The sequence below is a fragment of the Bufo bufo genome, chromosome 2, assembly GCF_905171765.1.
Source record: "Bufo bufo chromosome 2, aBufBuf1.1, whole genome shotgun sequence".
NCBI classification, from domain to species: domain Eukaryota; kingdom Metazoa; phylum Chordata; class Amphibia; order Anura; family Bufonidae; genus Bufo; species Bufo bufo.
Genome location: NC_053390.1, coordinates 739,541,312 through 739,564,722, shown reverse-complemented (window position 1 = coordinate 739,564,722; position 23,411 = coordinate 739,541,312). Strand labels below are relative to the sequence as shown.

Sequence of the window (23,411 nt, the reverse complement as noted above, 5' to 3'; positions counted from 1 at the left end):
GGCAGGCTGGAGATGTGTTTTTTTTAACCCCTAACAGGTATATTAGACGCTGTTTTGATAACAGCGTCTAATATACCTGCTACCTGGTCCTCTGGTGGTCCCCTTTGTTTGGATCGACCACCAGAGGACACAGGTAGCTCAGTAATATGTTGCACCAAGCACCACTACACTACACCCCCTCCCCTGTCACTTATTAACCCCTTATTCACCCCTGATCACCCCATATAGACTCCCTGATCACCCCATATAGACTCCCTGATCACCCCATATAGACTCCCTGATCACCCCATATAGACTCCCTGATCACCCCATATAGACTCCCTGATCACCCCATATAGACTCCCTGATCACCCCATATAGACTCCCTGATCACCCCATATAGACTCCCTGATCACCCCCCTGTCATTGATCAACCCCCTGTAAAGCTCCATTCAGATGTCCGCATGATTTTTACGGATCCACTGATAGATGGATCGGATCCGCAAAACACATACGGACATCTGAATGGAGCCTTACAGGGGGGTGATCAATGACAGGGGGGTGATCACCCCATATAGACTCTCTGATCACCCCCCCTGTCATTGATCACCCCCCTGTCATTGATCACCCCCCTGTCATTGATCACCCCCCTGTCATTGATCACCCCTCTGTAAGGCTCCATTCAGACATTTTTTTGGCCCAAGTTAGCGGAATTATTTTTTTTTTTTCTTACAAAGTCTCATATTCCACTAACTTGTGTCAAAAAATAAAATCTCACATGAACTCACCATACCCCTCACGGAATCCAAATGCGTAAAATTTTTTAGACATTTATATTCCAGACTTCTTCTCACGCTTTAGGGCCCCTAGAATGCCAGGGCAGTATAAAAACCCCACATGTGACCCCATTTCGGAAAGAAGACACCCCCAGGTATTCCGTGAGGGGCATATTGAGTCCATGAAAGATTGAAATTTTTGTCCCAAGTTAGCGGAAAGGGAGACTTTGTGAGAAAAAAAAAAAAAATATATCAATTTCCGCTAACTTGTGCCAAAAAAAAAAAAAATTCTATGAACTCGCCATGCCCCTCATTGAATACCTTGGGGTGTCTTCTTTCCAAAATGGGGTCACATGTGGGGTATTTATACTGCCCTGGCATTCTAGGGGCCCCAAAGCGTGAGAAGAAGTCTGGTATCCAAATGTCTAAAAATGCCCTCCTAAAAGGAATTTGGGCACCTTTGCCCACCTAGGCTGCAAAAAAGTGTCACACATGTGGTATCTCCGTACTCAGGAGAAGTTGGGTAATGTGTTTTGGGGTGTCATTTTACATATACCCATGCTGGGTGAGAGAAATATCTTGGTCAAATGCCAACTTTGTATAAAAAAATGGGAAACGTTGTCTTTTGCCAAGATATTTCTCTCACCCAGCATGGGTATATGAAAATGACACCCCAAAACACATTCCCCAACTTCTCCTGAATACGGCGATACCAGATGTGTGACACTTTTTTGCAGCCTAGGTGGGCAAAGGGGCCCATATTCCAAAGAGCACCTTTCGGATTTCACTGGTCATTTTTTACAGAATTTGATTTCAAACTCCTTACCACACATTTGGGCCCCTAGAATGCCAGGGCAGTATAACTACCCCAAAAGTGACCCCATTTTGGAAAGAAGACACCCCAAGGTATTCCGTGAGGGGCATGGCGAGTTCCTAGAATTTTTTGTCACAAGTTAGTGGAAAAATGATGATTTTTTTTTTTTTTCTTACAAAGTCTCATATTCCACTAACTTGTGACAAAAAATAAAAACTTCCATGAACTCACTATGCCCATCAGCGAATACCTTGGGGTGTCTTCTTTCCAAAATGGGGTCACTTGTGGGGTAGTTATACTGCCCTGGCATTCTAGGGGCCCAAATGTGTGGTAAGGAGTTTGAAATCAAATTCTGTAAAAAATGACCAGTGAAATCCGAAAGGTGCTCTTTGGAATATGGGCCCCTTTGCCCACCTAGGCTGCAAAAAAGTGTCACACATCTGGTATCTCCGTATTCAGGAGAAGTTGGGGAATGTGTTTTGGGGTGTCATTTTACATATACCCATGCTGGGTGAGATAAATATCTTGGCAAAAGACAACTTTTACCATTTTTTTTATACAAAGTTGTCTTTTGCCAAGATATTTCTCTCACCCAGCATGGGTATATGTAAAATGACACCCCAAAACACATTCCCCAACTTCTCCTGAATACGGAGATACCACATGTGTGACACTTTTTTGCAGCCTAGGTGGGCAAAGGGGCCCATATTCCAAAGAGCACCTTTCGGATTTCACCAGCCATTTTTTACAGAATTTGATTTCAAACTCCTTACCACACATTTGGGCCCCTAGAATGCCAGGGCAGTATAACTACCCCACAAATGACCCCATTTTGGAAAGAAGACATCCAAAGGTATTCGCTGATGGGCATAGTGAGTTCATGGAAGTTTTTATTTTTTGTCACAAGTAAGTGGAATATGAGACTTTGTAAGAAAAAAAAAAAAAAAAAAATCATCATTTTCCGCTAACTTGTGACAAAAAATAAAAAGTTCTATGAACTCACTATGCCCATCAGCGAATACCTTAGGGTGTCTACTTTCCAAAATGGGGTCATTTGTGGGGTGTTTGTACTGTCTGGCCATTGTAGAACCTCAGGAAACATGACAGGTGCTCAGAAAGTCAGAGCTGCTTCAAAAAGCGGAAATTCACATTTTTGTACCATAGTTTGTAAACGCTATAACTTTTACCCAAACCATTTTTTTTTTACCCAAACATTTTTTTTTATCAAAGACATGTAGAACAATAAATTTAGAGCAAAATTTATATATGGATCTCGTTTTTTTTGCAAAATTTTACAACTGAAAGTGAAAAATGTCATTTTTTTGCAAAAAAATCGTTAATTTTCGATTAATAACAAAAAAAGTAAAAATGTCAGCAGCAATGAAATACCACCAAACGAAAGCTCTATTAGTGAGAAGAAAAGGAGGTAAAATTCATTTGGGTGGTAAGTTGCATGACCGAGCAATAAACGGTGAAAGTAGTGTAGGTCAGAAGTGTAAAAAGTGGCCTGGTCTTTCAGGGTGTTTAAGCCCTGGGGGCTGAGGTGGATAAGGGGGCCACACATTTCTAAAGACTGACTCTAAAAGCACTGCTTCAACTACAACCCATATTATGACCATGATGACTCAGATCATGCATAGACCATCAACACCAATGTAAATTACAGCAACAGGCATCTTGTAAAACATATGGCCACAGTCATAGCCTTCACATTGCATTAAACACTGCAAAATCAGCATACAGAGATTTAATGCGTGCCCTACCAGTCAGAGCCGTACTCTGACATCCATATCAATCAATAAGCCCTATGGGGGTGAGCACTTTTACAATGCACTTGTTAAAAAAAAAAAAGAAAATAAGCAGCCGGCAGGAGACTAGTAAATGTTTTTTCTCAGCGGCTCCACAGACAACCACTTCATCTCGAGGACGCACCCAGAGGCACCTGTGAAGAGACGCTGCCCATTATCAGGTCATCCTGCAGCAAAGTCCCACATGAAGCCACAATCCACGTCGTACACAACGTTCACTGCCTCAGGAGCAAATGCACCAGACGGAAGTAATGCGAGTCCTCAGCGGCTGCAGCAAGGTCTGTCCGCTCCACCAACCTGTTATATCGCTAAGGAGGAGACCTAACGTGCCACAAGATACAGCCTGTGTGCACGCCGACGGTGGTTAACCACTTCCCATCTGGGCCATTTGCCCCCTTCCTGACCAGGCCTAATTTTGCAAATCTGACCTATCTCACTTTATGTGGTAATAACTTTGGAACGCCTTTACTTATCCAAGTCATTCAGAGATTGTTTTCTCGTGACACATTGTACTTCATGATAGTCATACATTTGAGTCAATATATTTCACCTTTATTTATGAAACAAATCCCAAATTTACCCAAAAATTTGAAAAATTAGCAATTTTCTAAATTTCAATTTCTCTGCTTTTAAAACAGAAAGTGATACCTCAAAATATTTATTACTTAACATTCCCCATATGTCTACTTTATGTTGGCATCATTTTGGAAATGTAATTTTATTTTTTTAGGACGTTAGAAGGCTTAGAAGCAATTCTTCAAAATTTAAGAAAATTGCCAAAACCCACTTTTTAAGGACCAGTTCAGGTCTGAAGTCACTTTGTGGGGCTTACATAGTGGATACCCCCATAAATGACCCCATTGTAGAAACTAAACCCCTCAAGTTACTTAAAACCGATTTTACAAACTTTGTTAACCCTTTAAGCGTTCTACAAGAATTAAAAGAAAATGGAGATCAAATTTTTAAATTTCACTTTTTTGGCAGATTTTCCATTTTAATCCAATTTTTTCTTTAACACGTCTATGGTTAACTGCCAAACAAAACTCAATATTTATTACCCAGATTCTGCGGTTTACAGAAACACCCCACATGTGGTCGTAAACTGCTGTATGGGCACACGGCAGGGCGCAGAAGAAAAGGAACTCCACATGGTTTTTAGATGCCATGTCCCATTTGAAGCCCCCTGATGCACCCTTACAGTAGAAACTCCCAAGAAGTGACCCCATTTTGGAAACTAGGGGATAAGGTGCCAGTTTTATTGGTACTATTTTTGGGTACATATGATTTTTTGATCATTCATTATAACACTTATGGGGCAAGGTGACCAAAAAATTGGTTGTTTCAGCACAGTTTTTATTAATTTATTTTTACAGCGTTCACCTGAGGGGTTCGGTCAAGTGACATTTTTATAGTGCAGATTATTACGGACGTGGCGATACCTAACATGTATACTTTTTCTTATTTATTTAAGTTTTACACATCAGCATTTTTGAAACAAAAAAATTTATGGTTTTAATGTGTCCATGTTCTGAGAGCTATAGTTTTTTATTCTTTGAGAGATTTTCTTATGTAGGGGCTAATTTTTTTTCGGGTTGAGGTGACTTTTATTGGTACCATTTTGTGGGACATACGCCTTTTTGGACAGTAATTTTATTTTTTATGGTGTTTATCGGACTGAGTCGATTATGTGATATATTTATAGAGAGGACCGTCACGGACGCGGCAATACCAAATGTCTGTTTTATTATATTTTTTATATATTTTTTTTTTTTTCCCCCACTGTTGATTTCTCCTGTAACTGGGGCTGACATAGTAGCCCCAGTTACAGGAGAAATGCACCCCCCAGAGAGGCTGTACAGCGCAATACAGCGCTGTACAGCCTCAGAGCAGGGCTGATCGAGGTCTCTGAAAGACCTCACACAGCTCCTGCACTTTCCGGTCCTGGCGATCACATGACCGCCGGGCCGGGACAGGAAGCGCATAGCGCTGTGTATGCAGCGATCCAGAAGGCAGGGACACCTGGGCACTGTCACTGACTTCTCCCTGGGTTGCCCTGCTGTCACTGACAGCGGGCAACCCGATCAGCAGCTGCACGATTAGCGTGCAGCTGCAGTTTCTGAATGGACATTCGGGAACGTCCATTCAGAAATAGAGAACCACCTCACGGACGTTTATAGTCTATGGACGGACGGAAAGTGGTTAATCTACAGCTGAGCATAGACCAACATACACTTTATAGGATGAGCAGTGAGGTGTTTTTTATGATCAGATCATCCAACAAGCAGGATGTCCATGTATCTCCAACTAGCACACCGCCCCCTTAAGGCTCCATTCAGACGTCCGTAGTGCATTGCAGATCCGCAATACACCTGGCCGGCACCCCCATAGAAATGCCTATTCTTGTCTGCAATTGCGGACAAGAATATGACGTTCTATTTTTTCCGGAGCCGCGCTCCGGAAATGCGGATAGCACATAGTGTGCTCTCCACATCCATTCCGTCCTTATAGAGAATAATTGGGTCCGCACCCGTTCTGCAATTTGCGGAACGGATGCAGGCACATTATACAGACGCGTGAATAGAGCCACTGAATATCTGTATTGCAACACATGCAATTGGTGTTAATGAGGTCAAAGACTACAAAAGAAAAAGGCGGCTACAAAGTCTTAAAAAGTAGATTGGGTGCAACTCTGAAAAACACACCCTGTTCTGGTACCACAGCCGAGACCACAGGGAAGCTGTGACAATATTATTTAGGTAAATCTCACAGCAACTTTATAACAGACGCCCCTGAACACAGAGTAACCGGACATCTAAGAACAATGAGACATCAATCTCAGGACTGAAGGACAGTAGGGATGAGACATCCGATAATGTGAGTCTGCTTTGAAAATTCAATACAAAAATTGCAGGTCACCTGCTGTGAGTCACCGATGAGGACCCAAACTCTGGGACCCCCACCAGAGGCCACAGCACTGGGATAATGCTACATAACCCTCACTGCTCCTCTGTGCAGTAGTGACCCAGACACGGGCTGTGTAGGAAACTACATTGTGGTCCCATTCAAGTGTATGAGGCGAGCTGCTGCACAACTGCTGGTTGGGATCGTCCCAGGAATACTCCGAATGCGACAATTCGCCACCCCATCCTGCAGGTGGAGGTCAGACTCCCACCCATCATATAGTAAATGGCAGATACTAGCCATTGATTTATAAAAATACAAACTATTTAAAGGGCTGACAGCAGCAAGAATTCTTGTAGGTGGCTTCTAAAAAGGAGGACACAACCACAAAACAGGTAGATGAAGGCAGACTCCAACTTTTCCAACCAATGGAACAGAGCTCACATCAGACAGGAGAGACTGCCAGGTCACCAAGAACATACAGACTATCGGTGCAACGGTAGAAAAGTCTGTACACATCACGTCAGTCACCTGCATATCACTGATCGGCAATCACCGATGCAGCCTAGCAATTTGTAGCAATCCATATGCAGATCCAGTGACATGAACGCACCATGTACATGCCAATTCACACGACTGTGCTCGGTCTGGGAAACATGCTCCATGCGTCGGCTGCGTCTCCGGGACTGACCGCGTCTCCACAGACTCGACATGAATATATACGTGTTTCTGCCCAATTGTGGGTCTAATGTACTTTAAAGGGGTTCTCTGAGCTTTTAATATTGATGACCTATCCTCAGTACAGGTCATCAATATGAGACCGGCAGGGGTCCGATATGAGACCGGCAGGGGTCCGACACCCCCGCCAATCAACTGTATGAAGGGCAGGCGCGCACACTGTTTGTGCAGTCTCCCTTCTTTCTTCCTGCTCACCTTAGGCTACTTTAACACTGGCGTTTTTGCCCGATCCGGCAGGGATCAGCAAAAACACTTTCCGTTACTGATCATATAACCATCTGCATCCGTTATGAACGGATCCGGTTGTATTATCTTTAACATAGACAAGACGGCTCGTCATGAACACCACTGAAAGTCAGTGGAGGACGGATCCGTTTTCTATTGTATCAGATTGTGTTCGAGAAAACGGATCCGTCCCCATTGACTTGCATTGTGGGTAATGACGAATCCGTCTTGCTCCAGATCTCATGACGGAAAGAAAACCGCAGCATGCTGCTGTTTGCTCTCCGGTATGAGAACACAACGGAATGCATTTTGGAGCATTTCGTTACGTTTTGTCCCCATTGACAATGAACGGGGACAAAGCGGAAGCGTTTTTTTTTCCGGTACTGAGATCCTATGATGGATCTCAGTAACGGAAAATATAAACACAAGTGTGAAAGTAGCTATAGACATAGCACCAGTGAGTAGGAATAGAAAAGGGAGATGGCACGTGCACCCTTCATACAGCTGATCAGTGGGGTGCCGCGTCCTCAGCATAGGTCATCAATATTAAAAGCCCGGAGACCCCCTCCAATCAGGTCAGGACATCACCTGCCTCTTACAACACACTATGCTGCAGTCAGCGTGGTCTGTCCAGGAGGTGAGGCCGACACATGGGCATAGTCGTGTGAATCAGCCCTTCCAGAAGTTAGTGGGTCGGAGGACAGGGCCCGACTCCTTAATTTGCAAATTACATCACAACATGTTAAATCCCCTTACAATTAAGAGGGTCTTTACATGTTTAGGTCGACCAACTAAGGAGCCCTGTCCAAACATCTGGAGATGGGGGTAAGGTTTACTAGGCCCCGGGCACCACAACCTCCTCAGCAGCACTCACCTTGAGACGTTTGACCACCTCATCGTTGGTGATCTTATCTGAGATCTCCTTCACCCCCGGGGGGTAGATGATTTTGCCATCGGAGGGCTTCTGCTGGGTAGGGAACTCCATTATACCTGACTCTTCTCCTCGCACGGTCCTCTAGCGGCCTCTATCGGTCAGAAAACAAAACGTCACCTACATGTACCGAGCACGAAACAAAACCAGCCCGATAAAAGCCCCAGTCAGCCCGTGCCCGCTGCTAACACATCACCGGCGGGCGAGGGGGCCCTGGGGGGCCCTGCTGGGACGGGCGCAGCCCCGGGGTGAGATCGGAGGGGAGCGCTAGTTACTTTCACGCGGTAACGATTGAATGGAAGGCCGGAAAGTAATCGGCAGAGGTTTCCCGCACTCTGCCGGACAGGACGAGGCCTGGATGCGGCCTCACACTTTACACGGGACTCTCCTGTCAGCAGCGGACACGTCGTACAGGCAGCAGGCTCCGCTCCCCGGTCTTACCTCCAGAGGAGGGCGAGCTCCCCCCGCATGTATCCGGCGCCCGGTGTGTCGGGGCGGCTCTCTGAGAGGAGGAGTGTGGAGGGGGAAGGCCTCTCAGCGTGCACCTCGCGGCCTGTCTCGCGCACACTGGATCACTGGGCACCAATCAGCGGGCGGACACGTGACCCCCGCACCGGGGGCTCCTGGGCGGGAATGCCGGCCTCGGTCAGGGCGCACACAAGCTCGGGCTCGCCGCCGCCACACTCCCTCATACACGCTGCTGCTACTGCCGACACCTGGGCTCTCGCGGGCGCACAGCGACCTCTAGCGGTTGGCGCCAAAACCCCGGGGACGAACTGGGAAACCGAGCGAGCGCTGTGACCTGTGACCTCCCCCAGCAGTGCTGACCTCTGACCTTCAGTAGTGACCCTGGGCTCAGCGCAGAGCTGTCACCGGGGACTCACAATCTATAAGCAACAGGTGGAACTACAACGCCCAGCAGCCCACTTCTACAATATATATGCAATAACCCTGTGATGGCTAACCTCCAGCCGTGGTAAAACTACGACTACCAAGATGCACACTTGCTTGGCTGTACTTAGAACTCCATAGAAATGAAGGGAGCATGCTGGGAGTCGTAGTTTTACCACAGCTGGAGTGCCATTTTGAAGCCTCAAGCTGAGAGGAATTTTTTTATTCTTTTTAACACCCCAAGTATTCTTCCCAGAGACCCTAGTTCTGTCTGTACTGGGTCTCGTGCACACGGCCATATTTTTCATCCGTGTTTGAGCCGCGTTTTTTGCCGATTGCACACAGACCCATCCATTTTTTAAAAGACTGCACACGGACGACATCTGTATGTCTGGTCCACAAATTATAGAACATGTCCTGTTCTTGTGGATCGCACATGAAAGTATCACAATACGGACACAGTCGCATGCATGAGCCATAAGGCTGAGTCTCTGTTACCTGGAAAATTTGGGCGGCCATTGGTCGCTGGATGCTTAAAGGGGTATTCCTATCACAGACAATGGGGGCATATGCCACCGCTGGGACCCGCACCTATATCGAGAACAGAGCGGGGAGCGCTGTGGCTGGAGGACCCCAGATTTCCCGGGGTCCGTCCACCACCAAGCGCTAATCCCCGCCTCTCCCATAGAAGTGAATCGGAGCGCGCACGCGCGGCCCAGGCTTCCATTCATTTCTATGGGGCAGATGGTAATAGCCGAGCCAGCGCTCGACTATTTTCGGCGGCCCCATAGAAATGAATGGAGTGCGCAGTGCGCCATCCTTCACTTTCGGGGCTCCGTTCTCGATATAGGTGTGGGACCCGCACCTATAAGACAATGGGGGCATATCCTAGCGATATGCCCCCATTGTCTGAGATGAGAAACCCCTTTAAGCCTCATAGAAACCCCGCATTAGCATGTTAGATAAAGTTTCTCGGAAAACGTCTGCAGTTTTTTACCCAAAGCCACATGTAAATTCAAAGGGACGGGAAAATATAGGAAGGAATTCTGCTTCTTCCTGCTGGATCCACTTCTGGTTTTCAATAAAATAACAGCTTTAAAAAAAATAAAAAAAAACGAGGATGAAACGAGAGGATCCGCCCCCTCTGTGGTCACGACTCACGCTCCTCACATGCTGTGTGCAGCAGGGTACCCCGCTGCGTGGCTCCTTTGGGTGGCTGTAGAACCATGCATGCTGCTGCTCCATTCTAAGGCCTCCTGCACACGACCGTGTCCATATTGCCGTCTGCACACCACGGATCAGCAAAATCGGGACCCCTTCTTTTTGCAATCCACATCTTTCTCACTCCCATTACTAGAAATTACTATTCTTGTTCTGTAATTTTTGGAACGGATGCGGACAGCGCACCGACGACATCCTTGTGCTGTCCTTTTTTTTTTTTTGCTGACCCATAGAAATAAATGGGTCAATGTGTAATCCGCAAAAAATGTGGAACAGATACAAAAATGGTCGTGTGCATGAGACCTAAGTCTATTTTCCAGCACAGGATTAAAAAACGCACCCACTGCATATCTGGCTCTATTGTTATGTGATACAACATTGATCCTGACCCCCAAGCAAGACCACCCAAACCAAAGATCATGAAACAAGTGCACAAAACTCTTACATTGGGTGTTTAATGGAGAAAATGTATTTCAAATCAGATTATTGTATTCTCTTTTAGTGCCTCAAATTTATTATCAGACCAATCACTATGAAAAAGACACTGAAAATGGCAGATCCCCGACTCCCTAAGAGTCCCCTCCCCAGCACTCAGGAGAGGAAAACCCCTATGGAGGAAACCTTTAGGGAACCATGGATGGAGGATCACCCTTCCCTTGGGCTTAGAAGGTCAATGTCTACATGAAACGGCATATTTTAGCAGAATGTGTACATTTACAATCAGACATTCACTATAGATAGTAATGACATCATAGTCATACAGGTTAAAGAGTTAAATAAGCCGATTAGTAAGCAGTTCTACATTATTCAAGAAGGAAAGGGTAAAGCAGGCCTCTAATGGGGATAGCCAAATGCAACCACTCCAGCGCTGGATGTGAGGGAGATCTGACCGCAGCATCTGTCACCCCATTGATTGCTAGGGTTAACTTGATGATCTGGCTGGCTAGGTAAATAGGACTGATCTGTCTGGCTAGGTGGATAGAGCTGATCTGGCTGTCTTGGCGGATAGGGCTGATCTGGCTGTCTTGGTGGATAGGGCTGATCTGGCTGTCTTGGTGGATGGGGCTGATCTGGCTGGCTACGCGGATAGGTCTCATCTGACTGGCTAGGCCTTAATAATGTGGCTGGCTAGGCGATAGGGCTGATGTGGCTGGCTAGACGCATAGGGCTTATTTGGCTGGCTAGGCGGGTGTCCCCCTTTCTTCCCTCCCTGATGGTGAAGCTCCAGGTCTCTAGACACATCGAGCATGGTGTTGCTTATGGCCGTGTGTCCTTCTGTTATGGAATCTTCTTCTGTGGGGTTTTTATGACATCAGCACAGTTGCCATTGTTACTCCAGGTGTTTATTACAGATGCATGCCTCACTCACTTTACCTATGAAGTCATCCACAGTGGTCTTGAGTATTAACCCTTTAAGCTAGGGCTACACTGCAACTTTTTGTAGCGTGACTGATTTTAACTTGAATGCAATCTTGTCGACTGCAGCAGTCATTCAATAGTTAAAATCAATTAGTTGCGCTATAAGAAGTCGCAGTGTAGTCCAAGCCTTAATGACTGGCATTGTGCCTCTCTACAGAAGCCTCCACCGTGTACTTGTCCTTTATCATAATGGTTTTTATAAGATGTCCTAAGAAAAGGAAGTCGGTGAGTGTATTTACAGACTTCAGGTGTAATCTGTACAGTAATGCCCTCGGCCTTATTAAATGCATACATGAATAATATGAAAATGGCATTGCCATCTTGGCCAATCAAATATGCTGAGCGGGCTCTTGTACCATATGTTCTGGTGCAAAGTGGGTACAAGTGAGTCAGAAATGCGCTGGGGCAGTAGGTGCGGTAACTAACAGTAAACTTTACTGAGTAAAAAAGTGGGACAACACAGTGGTCCAATCCGCAGTAGTGCTCCAGGCACTTATGGATGGGCAGCATCACTCTAGTGTCTGAGAGTGAGAGAAGCAGCAGCAGCCAGGCCGTGTGCAGCAAGTAGAAGTCAGGAGAAAAAGGGGACCCCCAATATGAGATGAGGGACTGTTATTGTTGAGGATTCACATATGTAATAGTGCCTGATACTATGGGGGATTTACTGTGAGGAGATTCTCTATGGGGGCAGATACTTTGGGGGGGATTCACAGTATTAGAAGCTAATACTGTGGAGGGTTTCACTTTGAGAGGGGCAGATATTCTGGGGGATACCTTGAGAGAGGGGCAGATACTTGGGGGGCTTTACTGTATGGGCGCAGATACCGTAGGAGGATTTACTATATGGGGGCTGATACTGTGGGGGATTTACTGTATGAGGAGCAGGCAGAGTGGTCAGGTGGCACATGGGGGGAAAATTGAAGGTGCATTGGGGACAGAGTGGTGGCCAGTGGCGGATTACAATAGGGACATTCGGGTCGGCAGCCCCGGGCCCAGCACCGATGGGCCCAATGCTGACCCGAACGCCCACATACTGCGGCGGGGCACGGGAGACCATAGCTCCCTGTCCCTTCGCCGATCACCGCCATAGGCTTCAGGCCTTGTAGGCCTGAGGCCTATGCGGTAGTGAAATCCCGGCACAGGCGTGCGTGATGACGTCATCGCGCACCTGTGCCGGGACGCAGCACTGTGACGCGCCTGACTCATCCCGTCTTCCTCTGCGAGCAAGCGCCTGGCCCTGGACATAGGTGAGTATTTATCTTTTCATTTTTTGTTCATTTTTTATTTTTTTATTTCATGTGCCTACTTTGGGGGGGGGGGGGGGGGGGGGGGGACACAGGAGGACATATTAGGGAAGATAAATTGAGTACATGGGGGGGGGATGTGGGGGCTGTATGGGGGCAAATTATTAAGGGAGGGAATACTATGTGGGGGCAAATTGCTGTGTGGGGGCAAATTATTATGGGAGGGAATACTATGTGGGGACAAATTACTATGTGGGGGCAAATTATTATGAGAGGGACTACTATGTGGGGGCAAATTACTAGTTGGGGCAGTGTGGGGGCAAATTATTATGGGAGGGACTACTATGTGGGGGCAAATTATTATGAGAGGGACTACTATGTGGGGGCAAATTACTAGATGGGGCAGTGTGGGGGCAAATTGCTGTGTGGGGGAAAATTATGGGAGGGACTACTATGTGGGGGCAAATTTCTATATGGGGCAGTGTGGGGGAAACTATTGTGTGGGGGTAATTGCTATGTGGGGACAGTGTGGGGTAATTTCTATGTGGGGACAGTGTGGGGGTAATTGCTGTGTGGGGGCAAATTACTATGTGGGGCAGTGTGGGGGCAAATTACTATGTGGGGGCAGTGTGGGGAAAACGATTGTGTGGGGACAGTGTGGGGAAATTGCTATGTGGGGGCAGTGTGGTGGCAAATTACTGTGTGGGGGCAAATTACTATGTGGGGGCAGTGTGGGGGCAAATTACTATGTGGGGGCAGTGTGGGGAAAACGATTGTGTGGGGACAGTGTGGGGAAATTGCTATGTGGAGGCAGTGTGGTGGCAAATTACTGTGTGGGGGCAAATTACTATGTGGGGGCAGTGTGGGGGCAAATTACTATGTAGGGGCAGTGTGGGGAAAATTACTGTGTGGGGGCAAACTACTATATGGGGCAGTTTGGGGGAAATTACTATAGGGGGATTACTATGTGGGGGCAGTGTGGTGGAAATTACTATATGGGGGTGTTGCTATTGGGGAGGCACTGTAGGGGCAATTCTATGATTTCTGGGGACACTATACAGGGATTATTACCTGGAGCACAGTATAGGGTGTTATTATTACTGGGGGTCTCTAGGGGACATTATAGCTGCTGTGGACACTATAGGAACATTTGGGGTCATTTATCAAACTGGTGTAAAGTAGAACTGGCTTAGTTGCCCATAGCAGCCAATCAGATTCCACCTTTCATATTTGACAGCTCTTTTGGAAATCCAGTTCTACTTTACACCAGTTTGATAAATTACCCCAATTATGTCTATTAGGGTCACTATTTTTTCAGCAGTATAGTTCCTTGGGCATTGGGGAGCACAACGGGCACAGTATTAGGGGTGGCAGCAGGATGACACTGTGGGGAAAAATTTAGAAATCTAACGTGTCTGTGTTACAAACTGTAGAGACGAGATGCGGCTGAAAGAATTTGCCATCGTTGTCTGGGTCAAATGGAGGAGAAGAAAGAGAAGGTCTACACGACAGGAGATGTCACTGGATGTAAGAGGTATGTGGTGCTGTATTCTCCTCCATGTCTTTTTTATTATAATTATATGTTTTTTAAATTTGGCGACCAAATTTTTCAGTTTAGGACCCAATTTGGGGTATTTTTTTTTTTTAGTCTGAAGATGTCATATGGCCTAAGAAGAGACTGTGGCGCCCATGAAGCACCGCAGCCTCTTCATACAAAAAAAACAAAAAAACTAAACTAAAATGGAGGGGGGGGGGGGCCAAGTTGGGTAGACAGCCCCGGGCCTATCATGCACTTAATCCGCCCCTGGTGGTGGCCTGTTGAAAATGAGAGAAATTGTCTTCAGGTGGATAGTGTCCAGGCAGAACTTCAGATCTGTGTGACCCTCACAGAAGGATGTAGAGAGATGGACCACAAATTCCAAGCCAATAGGGAACTCTTGGAGGCAGAGAGGAAAGGAGATAATATCACAAGTAGATGTCAAGTTTGGTGATTAAAACAGTCATTTGTTATAGATTTCTAGTGTAATTTGTCTGACAGCATTATATAGACTTGGGTTTCCATTCTGTCCTTGTCGTGTCATGCCCCATTTTCCTGGGTATGATGATATCCTCCTTTTGAAGTTATGCAAGTGGTTCCCCTACTACTGTGCCTCAACCTAATTCACTTAGGCCTCCTTCACAACAGCATTATTGATTTCTGTTACTCCGTTACAGAAGCACAACTACAAAAATAACACAAGTGCCGAATTTGGCGCATAACTGAGAGGAACAGAGCCAAACAGACCCCACTGACTATAATGGTGGAGAAAACACCCCTGCATGCATTTTCATGACACAATCTGTGACGGAAGCCCAGAGCTGAGCCCCTGATGCAGATGTGAACAGGCCCTTAAAAGGGTTATTTAGGTAAATCTAATAATGACCTATCCTCAGGTAAGGAAAGTTTTGTATCAAGGACAGCACCAACGTCCCACCTTCTGGAAGCGTCACGGTCACCAGCGGTTAGACTCCTTCCTGCTGAAAGTAATAGGAATAAAACGAGATTATGACCTGCGTCTTCCTTGTGCAAGTTTTTTATTCCCGATCAACACAGCAAACAGGCAACGTTTCGGCCTAACACAAGACTTTCTCAAGCCATAATAAACATCACACAGTGTGAACTTATATACCTCCTCCACAAGGGGTTGTGCCAATTATCACCAATAAAATACTTGTATATAGGTTATAACAAACTAAAACCAATCATCTGTGTCTATATAAATGAACATTTTATCCTCCCCATACATGGAGCCCCTTCTTACATCTTCTCCCAGGTGTCATCCATATACATGTGAGTTGCAGCATGGCCGCCGCATGTCTCCTCAGCGTGATCAGCAATCCACTGCGCATGTCCTTGTCCTACATGTCGTACGTTTTATTCACTGGACTGCGCATGTCACGTCGCGTCTCTCTTCACGCAACTTTATTGATAGGGACAACAGGATACATTAACCTCCATTCTTATTCTCCACCACCATATACACTCTTCTCTTTATAGGTGTCAAATACCGACACCCTACAATAAATCACAGCACCACTAAATCCCGTCCATAACATGGTTCCCAATTTGTGTGCTTTTTCCATATAAAAAAGGGGGAGATCGTAGACAACCAGTTTTGTCTCCATTATATCATGTCTCCATCCCACTATTCTTCGCTGTGGAGACATGCGCCCAGCATCGCCAGTCCTCAACTCACTGTAATCAAAAAACAAAAGAGAGGATAAGATAAACAGTTAGTGAATATTCCCGGTATATCACCTACAGTGGTTAAAACCCTTCTATCACTCAATATAGAGAAATATAGAACAACCCCCATAAAACTACATATACTAAGGACAGGAGCACATAGGGCCCTAAAGGTGACTTACATTAAACTCTATATTCAGCCCCTTCGGTTGTAATGTTTCTAAAGTATATATCCATCTCAGCTCTTTTTTTCGCAGAAGGCCCTCTCTGTCTCCACCTCTTCGAAGTGGAGGCACAGAGTCAATAATCCTGAACCTCAACTGGTTAATAGAATATCCCTTTTCTTTAAAATATTTTGGAATTGGTAGCTCCATCATCTCCTTTCTGATCGTACTTTTATGTTTGTTGATTCTCTCTCTAGCCTCCATAGCTGTCTCTCCTATATAGACCAGACTACAAGGACATTGTATCATATACACCACATAGTCTGATCTACATGTGTATCTTTCTTTAATCCTGTAAATCTCTCCATTATACGGATGGGCAAATTTATCACCTTTCAACATGTTCCCACAATTACAGCATCCCAAACATGGAAAATTTCCTTTTTTAGGCGTCATAAGGAATGTCTGTCCACCCTTCCTCAGAGGCCCAATATCTGGTTTAATTAGTCTTTCAAATTTCTATTCCGTCTATAAGCTTCTCTTTAAACTCCTTGACCCCCGGACAACCTTTTTCCAACACAACCCAATCCTGTCTCAGGATTTGCGCTAATTTGGGGCTTAAAGGGACTCTGTCACCACTTTCTAACCGCCCCTTTTAAAAGTATTGTTCTCTCCATGGCGCCCTTGTGATTACAAAGGTGTTGTTATAACATAAATTCGCCGTCTCGTTTTGATAAAAATACCTTTTATCTAACCTGTCAATCTTGTGGATAAGGTGCCCAGGGCGTTTCTGAAGGTCTGAAGCTGCCGCCCGCCGCCGCCGCCGTTGGTGCCCAGCTCCTCCCCTGATCCTTTCAGCGCCGCCTGAATGTAAAGAAATCCGCCTCCGGCTCTCGCTGTGCGCACGCGCGGGATCTTTGAAAACGAGGAGGGGGCCCTGAGCGAGAGCCGGAGGCGGATTTCTTTACATTCAGGCGGCGCTGAAAGGATCAGGGGAGGAGCTGGGCACCAACGGCGGCGGCGGCGGGCGGCAGCTTCAGACCTTCAGAAACGCCCTGGGCACCTTATCCACAAGATTGACAGGTTAGATAAAAGGTATTTTTATCAAAACGAGACGGCGAATTTATGTTATAACAACACCTTTGTAATCACAAGGGCGCCATGGAGAGAACAATAGTTTTAAAAGGGGGGGTTAGAAAGTGGTGACAGAGTCCCTTTAATCCACCAAATGTGGAAACGAAAGGTATGCGCATCCCCTTATCTTTCTTTTTCTTTTCCTTATCTCTACCTTCCTTCTCCAGGCCATCTGGATATCCACATCTCCTCTATTCTAATTTGCAATTTCTCTTCATCTGCTACAATACGTCTAACCCTCAGAAGTTGACTCCAAGGTAAAGAGTCTTACATATGTTTTGGGTGGTTACTCCAATAGTATAACATATTGTTTCTGTCAGTTGGCTTCATAAAAATATCTGTCTTGATCACATCTCCTTCCACATATACACGTACAGTACAGACCAAAAGTTTGGACACACCTTCTCATTCAAAGAGTTTTCTTTATTTTCATGACTATGAAAATTGTAGATTCACAATGAAGGCATCAAAACTATGAATTAACACATGTGGAATTATATACATAACAAACAAGTGTGAAACAACTGAAAATATGTCATATTCTAGGTTCTTCAAAGTAGCCACCTTTTGCTTTGATTACTGCTTTGCACACTCTTGGCATTCTCTTGATGAGCTTCAAGAGGTAGTCCCCTGAAATGGTTTTCACTTCACAGGTGTGCCCTGTCAGGTTTAATAAGTGGGATTTCTTGCCTTATAAATGAGGTTGGGACCATCAGTTGCGTTGAGGAGAAGTCAGGTGAATACACTGCTGATAGTCCTACTGAATAGACTGTTAGAATTTGTATTATGGGAAGAAAAAAGCAGCTAAGTAAAGAAAAAAGAGTGGCCATCATTACTTTAAGAAATGAAGGTCAGTCAGTCAGCCAAAAAATTGGGAAAACTTTGAAAGTAAGGGCTATTTGACCATGAAGGAGAGTGATGGGGTGCTGCGCCAGATGACCTGGCCTCCACAGTCACCAGACCTGAACCCAATCGAGACGGTTTGGGGTGAGCTGGACCGCAGAGTGAAGGCAAAAGGGCCAACAAGTGCTAAGCATCTCTGGGAACTCCTTCAAGACTGTTGGAAGACCATTTCAGGTGACTACCTCTTGAAGCTCATCAAGAGAATGCCAAGAGTGTGCAAAGCAGTAATCAAAGCAAAAGGTGGCTACTTTGAAGAACCTACAATATGACATATTTTCAGTTGTTTCACACTTGTTTGTTATGTATATAATTCCACATGTGTTAATTCATAGTTTTGATGCCTTCATAGTCATGAAAATCAAGAAAACTCTTTGAATGAGAAGGTGTGTCCAAACTTTTGGTCTGTACTGTACATCCAGAAATTGAATTGACTGTTGTGACTTAGTCATGGTAAAGGACAAACCGTCCACACAATGATTTAAATAATCATAAAACTCAATCAGACTATGCTCATCAGTTGACTATGCCACCAACTTTACCACCATCAGTCCAGGGCAGCTGAGGGCCTGGGTGGACAAGTGAGGCAGGCTGAAGGTGAGGGCAGCAGCTAGAAGGCCCCTGGCATTGACTGACAGATGATGGCCCCACTCAGCAGCCTGGCAGCAGGACACAGGAGTGAGGCAGAGCATCAGCCTAGCTCCGCACTGGCAGTTGCTGTGAAGTCAGCCGCGGCGCCCATATGCTAGGTGATGTCGCTGTGACACAGACAGCTACGTTCTGACGTTTGCCAGCCTCAAGATTAAGAGAAGACCACGTGAGTCAGTCCTTAACCACCAGCTTTCATTATAGGTCTTCCATACCTACCTATAATGGAAGCGGCCACACCTATGATGTCATTAACCACCTCCGGACCGCCTAACGCAGGATCGCGTTCCGGAGGTGGCAGCCCTGCGCAGAGTCACGCATATATGCGTCATCTCGCGATGGCCGAGATGTCCTGTGAACGCGCGCACGCTCACAGGAACGGAAGGTAAGAGAGTTGATCTCCAGCCTGCCAGCGGCGATCGTTCGCTGGCAGGCTGGAGATGTGTTTTTTTTAACCCCTTAGGCTCCATTCACACGTCCGCATTTTCGTTCCGCTTTTTGCGGAACGGAATTGCGGACCCATTCATTTCTATGGGACCTGGAATTGCGGATCCGCACTTCCGGGTCCGCATTTCCGTTCCCGAAAAATATAGAACATGTCCTATTCTTGTCTGCATTTGCGGACAAGAATAGGCATTTTCTATTAAGTGCTGGCGATGTGCGGACCGCAAAATGCGGAATGCACATCGCCGATGTCTGTTTTTTGCGGATCCACACACACGGACGTGTGAATGCAGCCTAACAGGTATATTAGACGCTGTTTTGATAACAGCGTCTAATATACCTGCTACCTGGTCCTCTGGTGGTCCCATTTGTTTGGATCGACCACCAGAGGACACAGGTAGCTCAGTAAAGTCCCACCAAGCACCACTACACTACACTACACCCCCCCCCCCCCCGTCACTTATTAGCCCCTGATCACCCCATATAGACTCCCTGATCACCCCCCTGTCATTGATTACCCCCCTGTCATTGATCAACCCCCTGTAAAGCTCCATTCAGACGTCCGCATGATTTTTACGGATCTACTGATAGATGGATCGGATCCGCAAAACGCATCCGGACGTCTGAATGAAGCCTTACAGGGGCGTGATCAATGACTGTGGTGATCACCCCATATAGACTCCTGATCACCCCCCTGTCATTGATTACCCCCCTGTCATTGATTACCCCCCTGTAAAGCTCCATTCAGATGTCCGCATGATTTTTACGGATGCACTGATAGATGGATCGGATCCGCAAAACGCATCCGGACGTCTGAATGAAGCCTTACAGGGGCATGATCAATGACTGTGGTGATCACCCCATATAGACTCCCTGATCACCCCCCTGTCATTGATTACCCCCCTGTAAAGCTCCATTCAGATGTCCGCATGATTTTTACGGATGCACTGATAGATGGATCCGATCCGCAAAACGCATCCGGACGTCTGAATGAAGCCTTACAGGGGCATGATCAATGACTGTGGTGATCACCCCATATAGACTCCCTGATCACCCCCCTGTAAAGCTCCATTCAGATGTCCGCATGATTTTTACGGATGCACTGATAGATGGATCCGATCCGCAAAACGCATCCGGACGTCTGAATGAAGCCTTACAGGGGCATGATCAATGACTGTGGTGATAACCCCATATAGACTCCCTGGTCACCCCCCTGTAAAGCTCCATTCAGATGTCCGCATGATTTTTACGGATGCACTGATAGATGGATCCGATCCGCAAAACGCATCCGGACGTCTGAATGAAGCCTTACAGGGGCATGATCAATGACTGTGGTGATCACCCCCCTGTCATTGATTACCCCCCTGTAAAGCTCCATTCAGATGTCCGCATGATTTTTACGGATGCACTGATAGATGGATCGGATCCGCAAAACGCATCCGGACGTCTGAATGAAGCCTTACAGGGGCATGATCAATGACTGTGGTGATCACCCCATATAGACTCCCTGATCACCCCCCTGTAAAGCTCCATTCAGATGTCCGCATGATTTTTACGGATGCACTGATAGATGGATCCGATCCGCAAAACGCATCCGGACGTCTGAATGAAGCCTTACAGGGGCATGATCAATGACTGTGGTGATCACCCCATATAGACTCCCTGGTCACCCCCCTGTAAAGCTCCATTCAGATGTCCGCATGATTTTTACGGATGCACTGATAGATGGATCGGATCCGCAAAACGCATCCGGACGTCTGAATGAAGCCTTACAGGGGCATGATCAATGACTGTGGTGATCACCCCCCCTGTCATTGATTACCCCCCTGTAAAGCTCCATTCAGATGTCCGCATGATTTTACGGATGCACTGATAGATGGATCGGATCCGCAAAACGCATCCGGACGTCTGAATGAAGCCTTACAGGGGCATGAGCAATGACTGTGGTGATCACCCCATATAGACTCCCTGATCACCCCCCTGTAAAGCTCCATTCAGATGTCCGCATGATTTTTACGGATGCACTGATAGATGGATCCGATCCGCAAAACGCATCCGGACGTCTGAATGAAGCCTTACAGGGGCATGATCAATGACTGTGGTGATCACCCCCCTGTCATTGATTACCCCCCTGTCATTGATTACCCCCCTGTAAAGCTCCATTCAGATGTCCGCATGATTTTTACGGATGCACTGATAGATGGATCCGATCCGCAAAACGCATCCGGACGTCTGAATGAAGCCTTATAGGGCATGATCAATGACTGTGGTGATCACCCCATATAGACTCCCTGATCACCCCCCTGTAAAGCTCCATTCAGATGTCCGCATGATTTTTACGGATGCACTGATAGATGGATCCGATCCGCAAAACGCATCCGGACGTCTGAATGAAGCCTTACAGGGGCATGATCAATGACTGTGGTGATCACCCCATATAGACTCCCTGATCACCCCCCTGTCATTGATCACCCCCCTGTCATTGATCACCCTCTGTAAGGCTCCATTCAGACATTTTTTTGGCCCAAGTTAGCGGAATTTTTTTTTTTTTTTCTTACAAAGTCTCATATTCCACTAACTTGTGTCAAAAAATAAAATCTCACATGAACTCACCATACCCCTCACGGAATCCAAATGCGTAAAATTTTTTAGACATTTATATTCCAGACTTCTTCTCACGCTTTAGGGCCCCTAGAATGCCAGGGCAGTATAAATACCCCACATGTGACCCCATTTCGGAAAGAAGACAACCCCAGGTATTCCGTGAGGGGCATATTGAGTCCATGAAAGATTGAAATTTTTGTCCCAAGTTAGCGGAACGGGAGACTTTGTGAGAAAAAAATTAAAAATATCAATTTCCCGCTAACTTGTGCCAAAAATTTTTTTTTCTATGAACTCGCCATGCCCCTCATTGAATACCTTGGGGTGTCTTATTTCCAAAATGGGGTCACATGTGGGGTATTTATACTGCCCTGGCATTCTAGGGGCCCGAAAGCGTGAGAAGAAGTCTGGTATCCAAATGTCTAAAAATGCCCTCCTAAAAGGAATTTGGGCACCTTTGCGCATCTAGGCTGCAAAAAAGTGTCACACATCTGGTATCGCCGTACTCAGGAGAAGTTGGGGAATGTGTTTTGGGGTGTCATTTTACATATACCCATGCTGGGTGAGAGAAATATCTTGGTCAAATGCCAACTTTGTATAAAAAAAATGGGAAAAGTTGTCTTTGCCAAGATATTTCTCTCACCCAGCAAGGGTATATGTAAAATGACACCCCAAAACACATTCCCCAACTTCTCCTGAATACGGCGATACCACATGTGTGACACTTTTTTGCAGCCTAGGTGGGCAAAGGGGGCCCATATTCCAAAGAGCACCTTTAGGATTTCACAGGTCATTTACCTACTTACCACACATTAGGGCCCCTGGAAAATGCCAGGGCAGTATAACTACCCCACAAGTGACCCCATTTTGGAAAGAAGACACCCAAGGTATTCCGTGAGGGGCATGGCGAGTTCCTAGAATTTTTTATTTTTTGTCACAAGTTAGTGGAAAATGATGATTTTTTCTTTTTTTTTTTCATACAAAGTCTCATATTCCACTAACTTGTGACAAAAAATAAAAACTTCCATGAACTCACTATGCCCATCAGCGAATACCTTGGGGTCTCTTCTTTCCAAAATGGGGTCACTTGTGGGGGTAGTTATACTGCCCTGGCATTCTAGGGGCCCAAATGTGTGGTAAGGAGTTTGAAATCAAATTCTGTAAAAAATGACCTGTGAAATCCGAAAGGTGCTCTTTTGAATATGGGCCCCTTTGCCCACCTAGGCTGCAAAAAAAGTGTCACACATCTGGTATCGCCGTACTCAGGAGAAGTTGGGGAATGTGTTTTGGGGTGTCATTTTACATATACCCATGCTGGGTGAGAGAAATATCTTGGCAAAAGACAAC

At 46.1% G+C, this 23,411-nt stretch overlaps 1 protein-coding gene across 3 annotated transcripts in view; it reads right to left on the bottom strand.

The window, feature by feature from the left end:
* Positions 1-8,904, bottom strand: part of PDS5A (PDS5 cohesin associated factor A) — a 94,202-nt gene extending 85,298 nt beyond the window's left edge. For 2 of the 3 annotated variants that reach the window (XM_040418957.1, XM_040418959.1), the window contains exons 1-2: positions 8,614-8,904; positions 8,116-8,266 (exon numbers count right to left, since the gene is read on the bottom strand). In XM_040418957.1, the coding sequence (XP_040274891.1) occupies positions 8,116-8,226 (111 nt within the window). In that variant the 5' untranslated portion in view covers positions 8,227-8,266; positions 8,614-8,904. Of the gene's footprint in view, positions 1-8,115; positions 8,267-8,613 lie in introns of those variants that run through there. The other variant, XM_040418958.1, reaches the window with a different exon arrangement.
* Between the last annotated feature and the right edge of the window lie 14,507 nt (positions 8,905-23,411).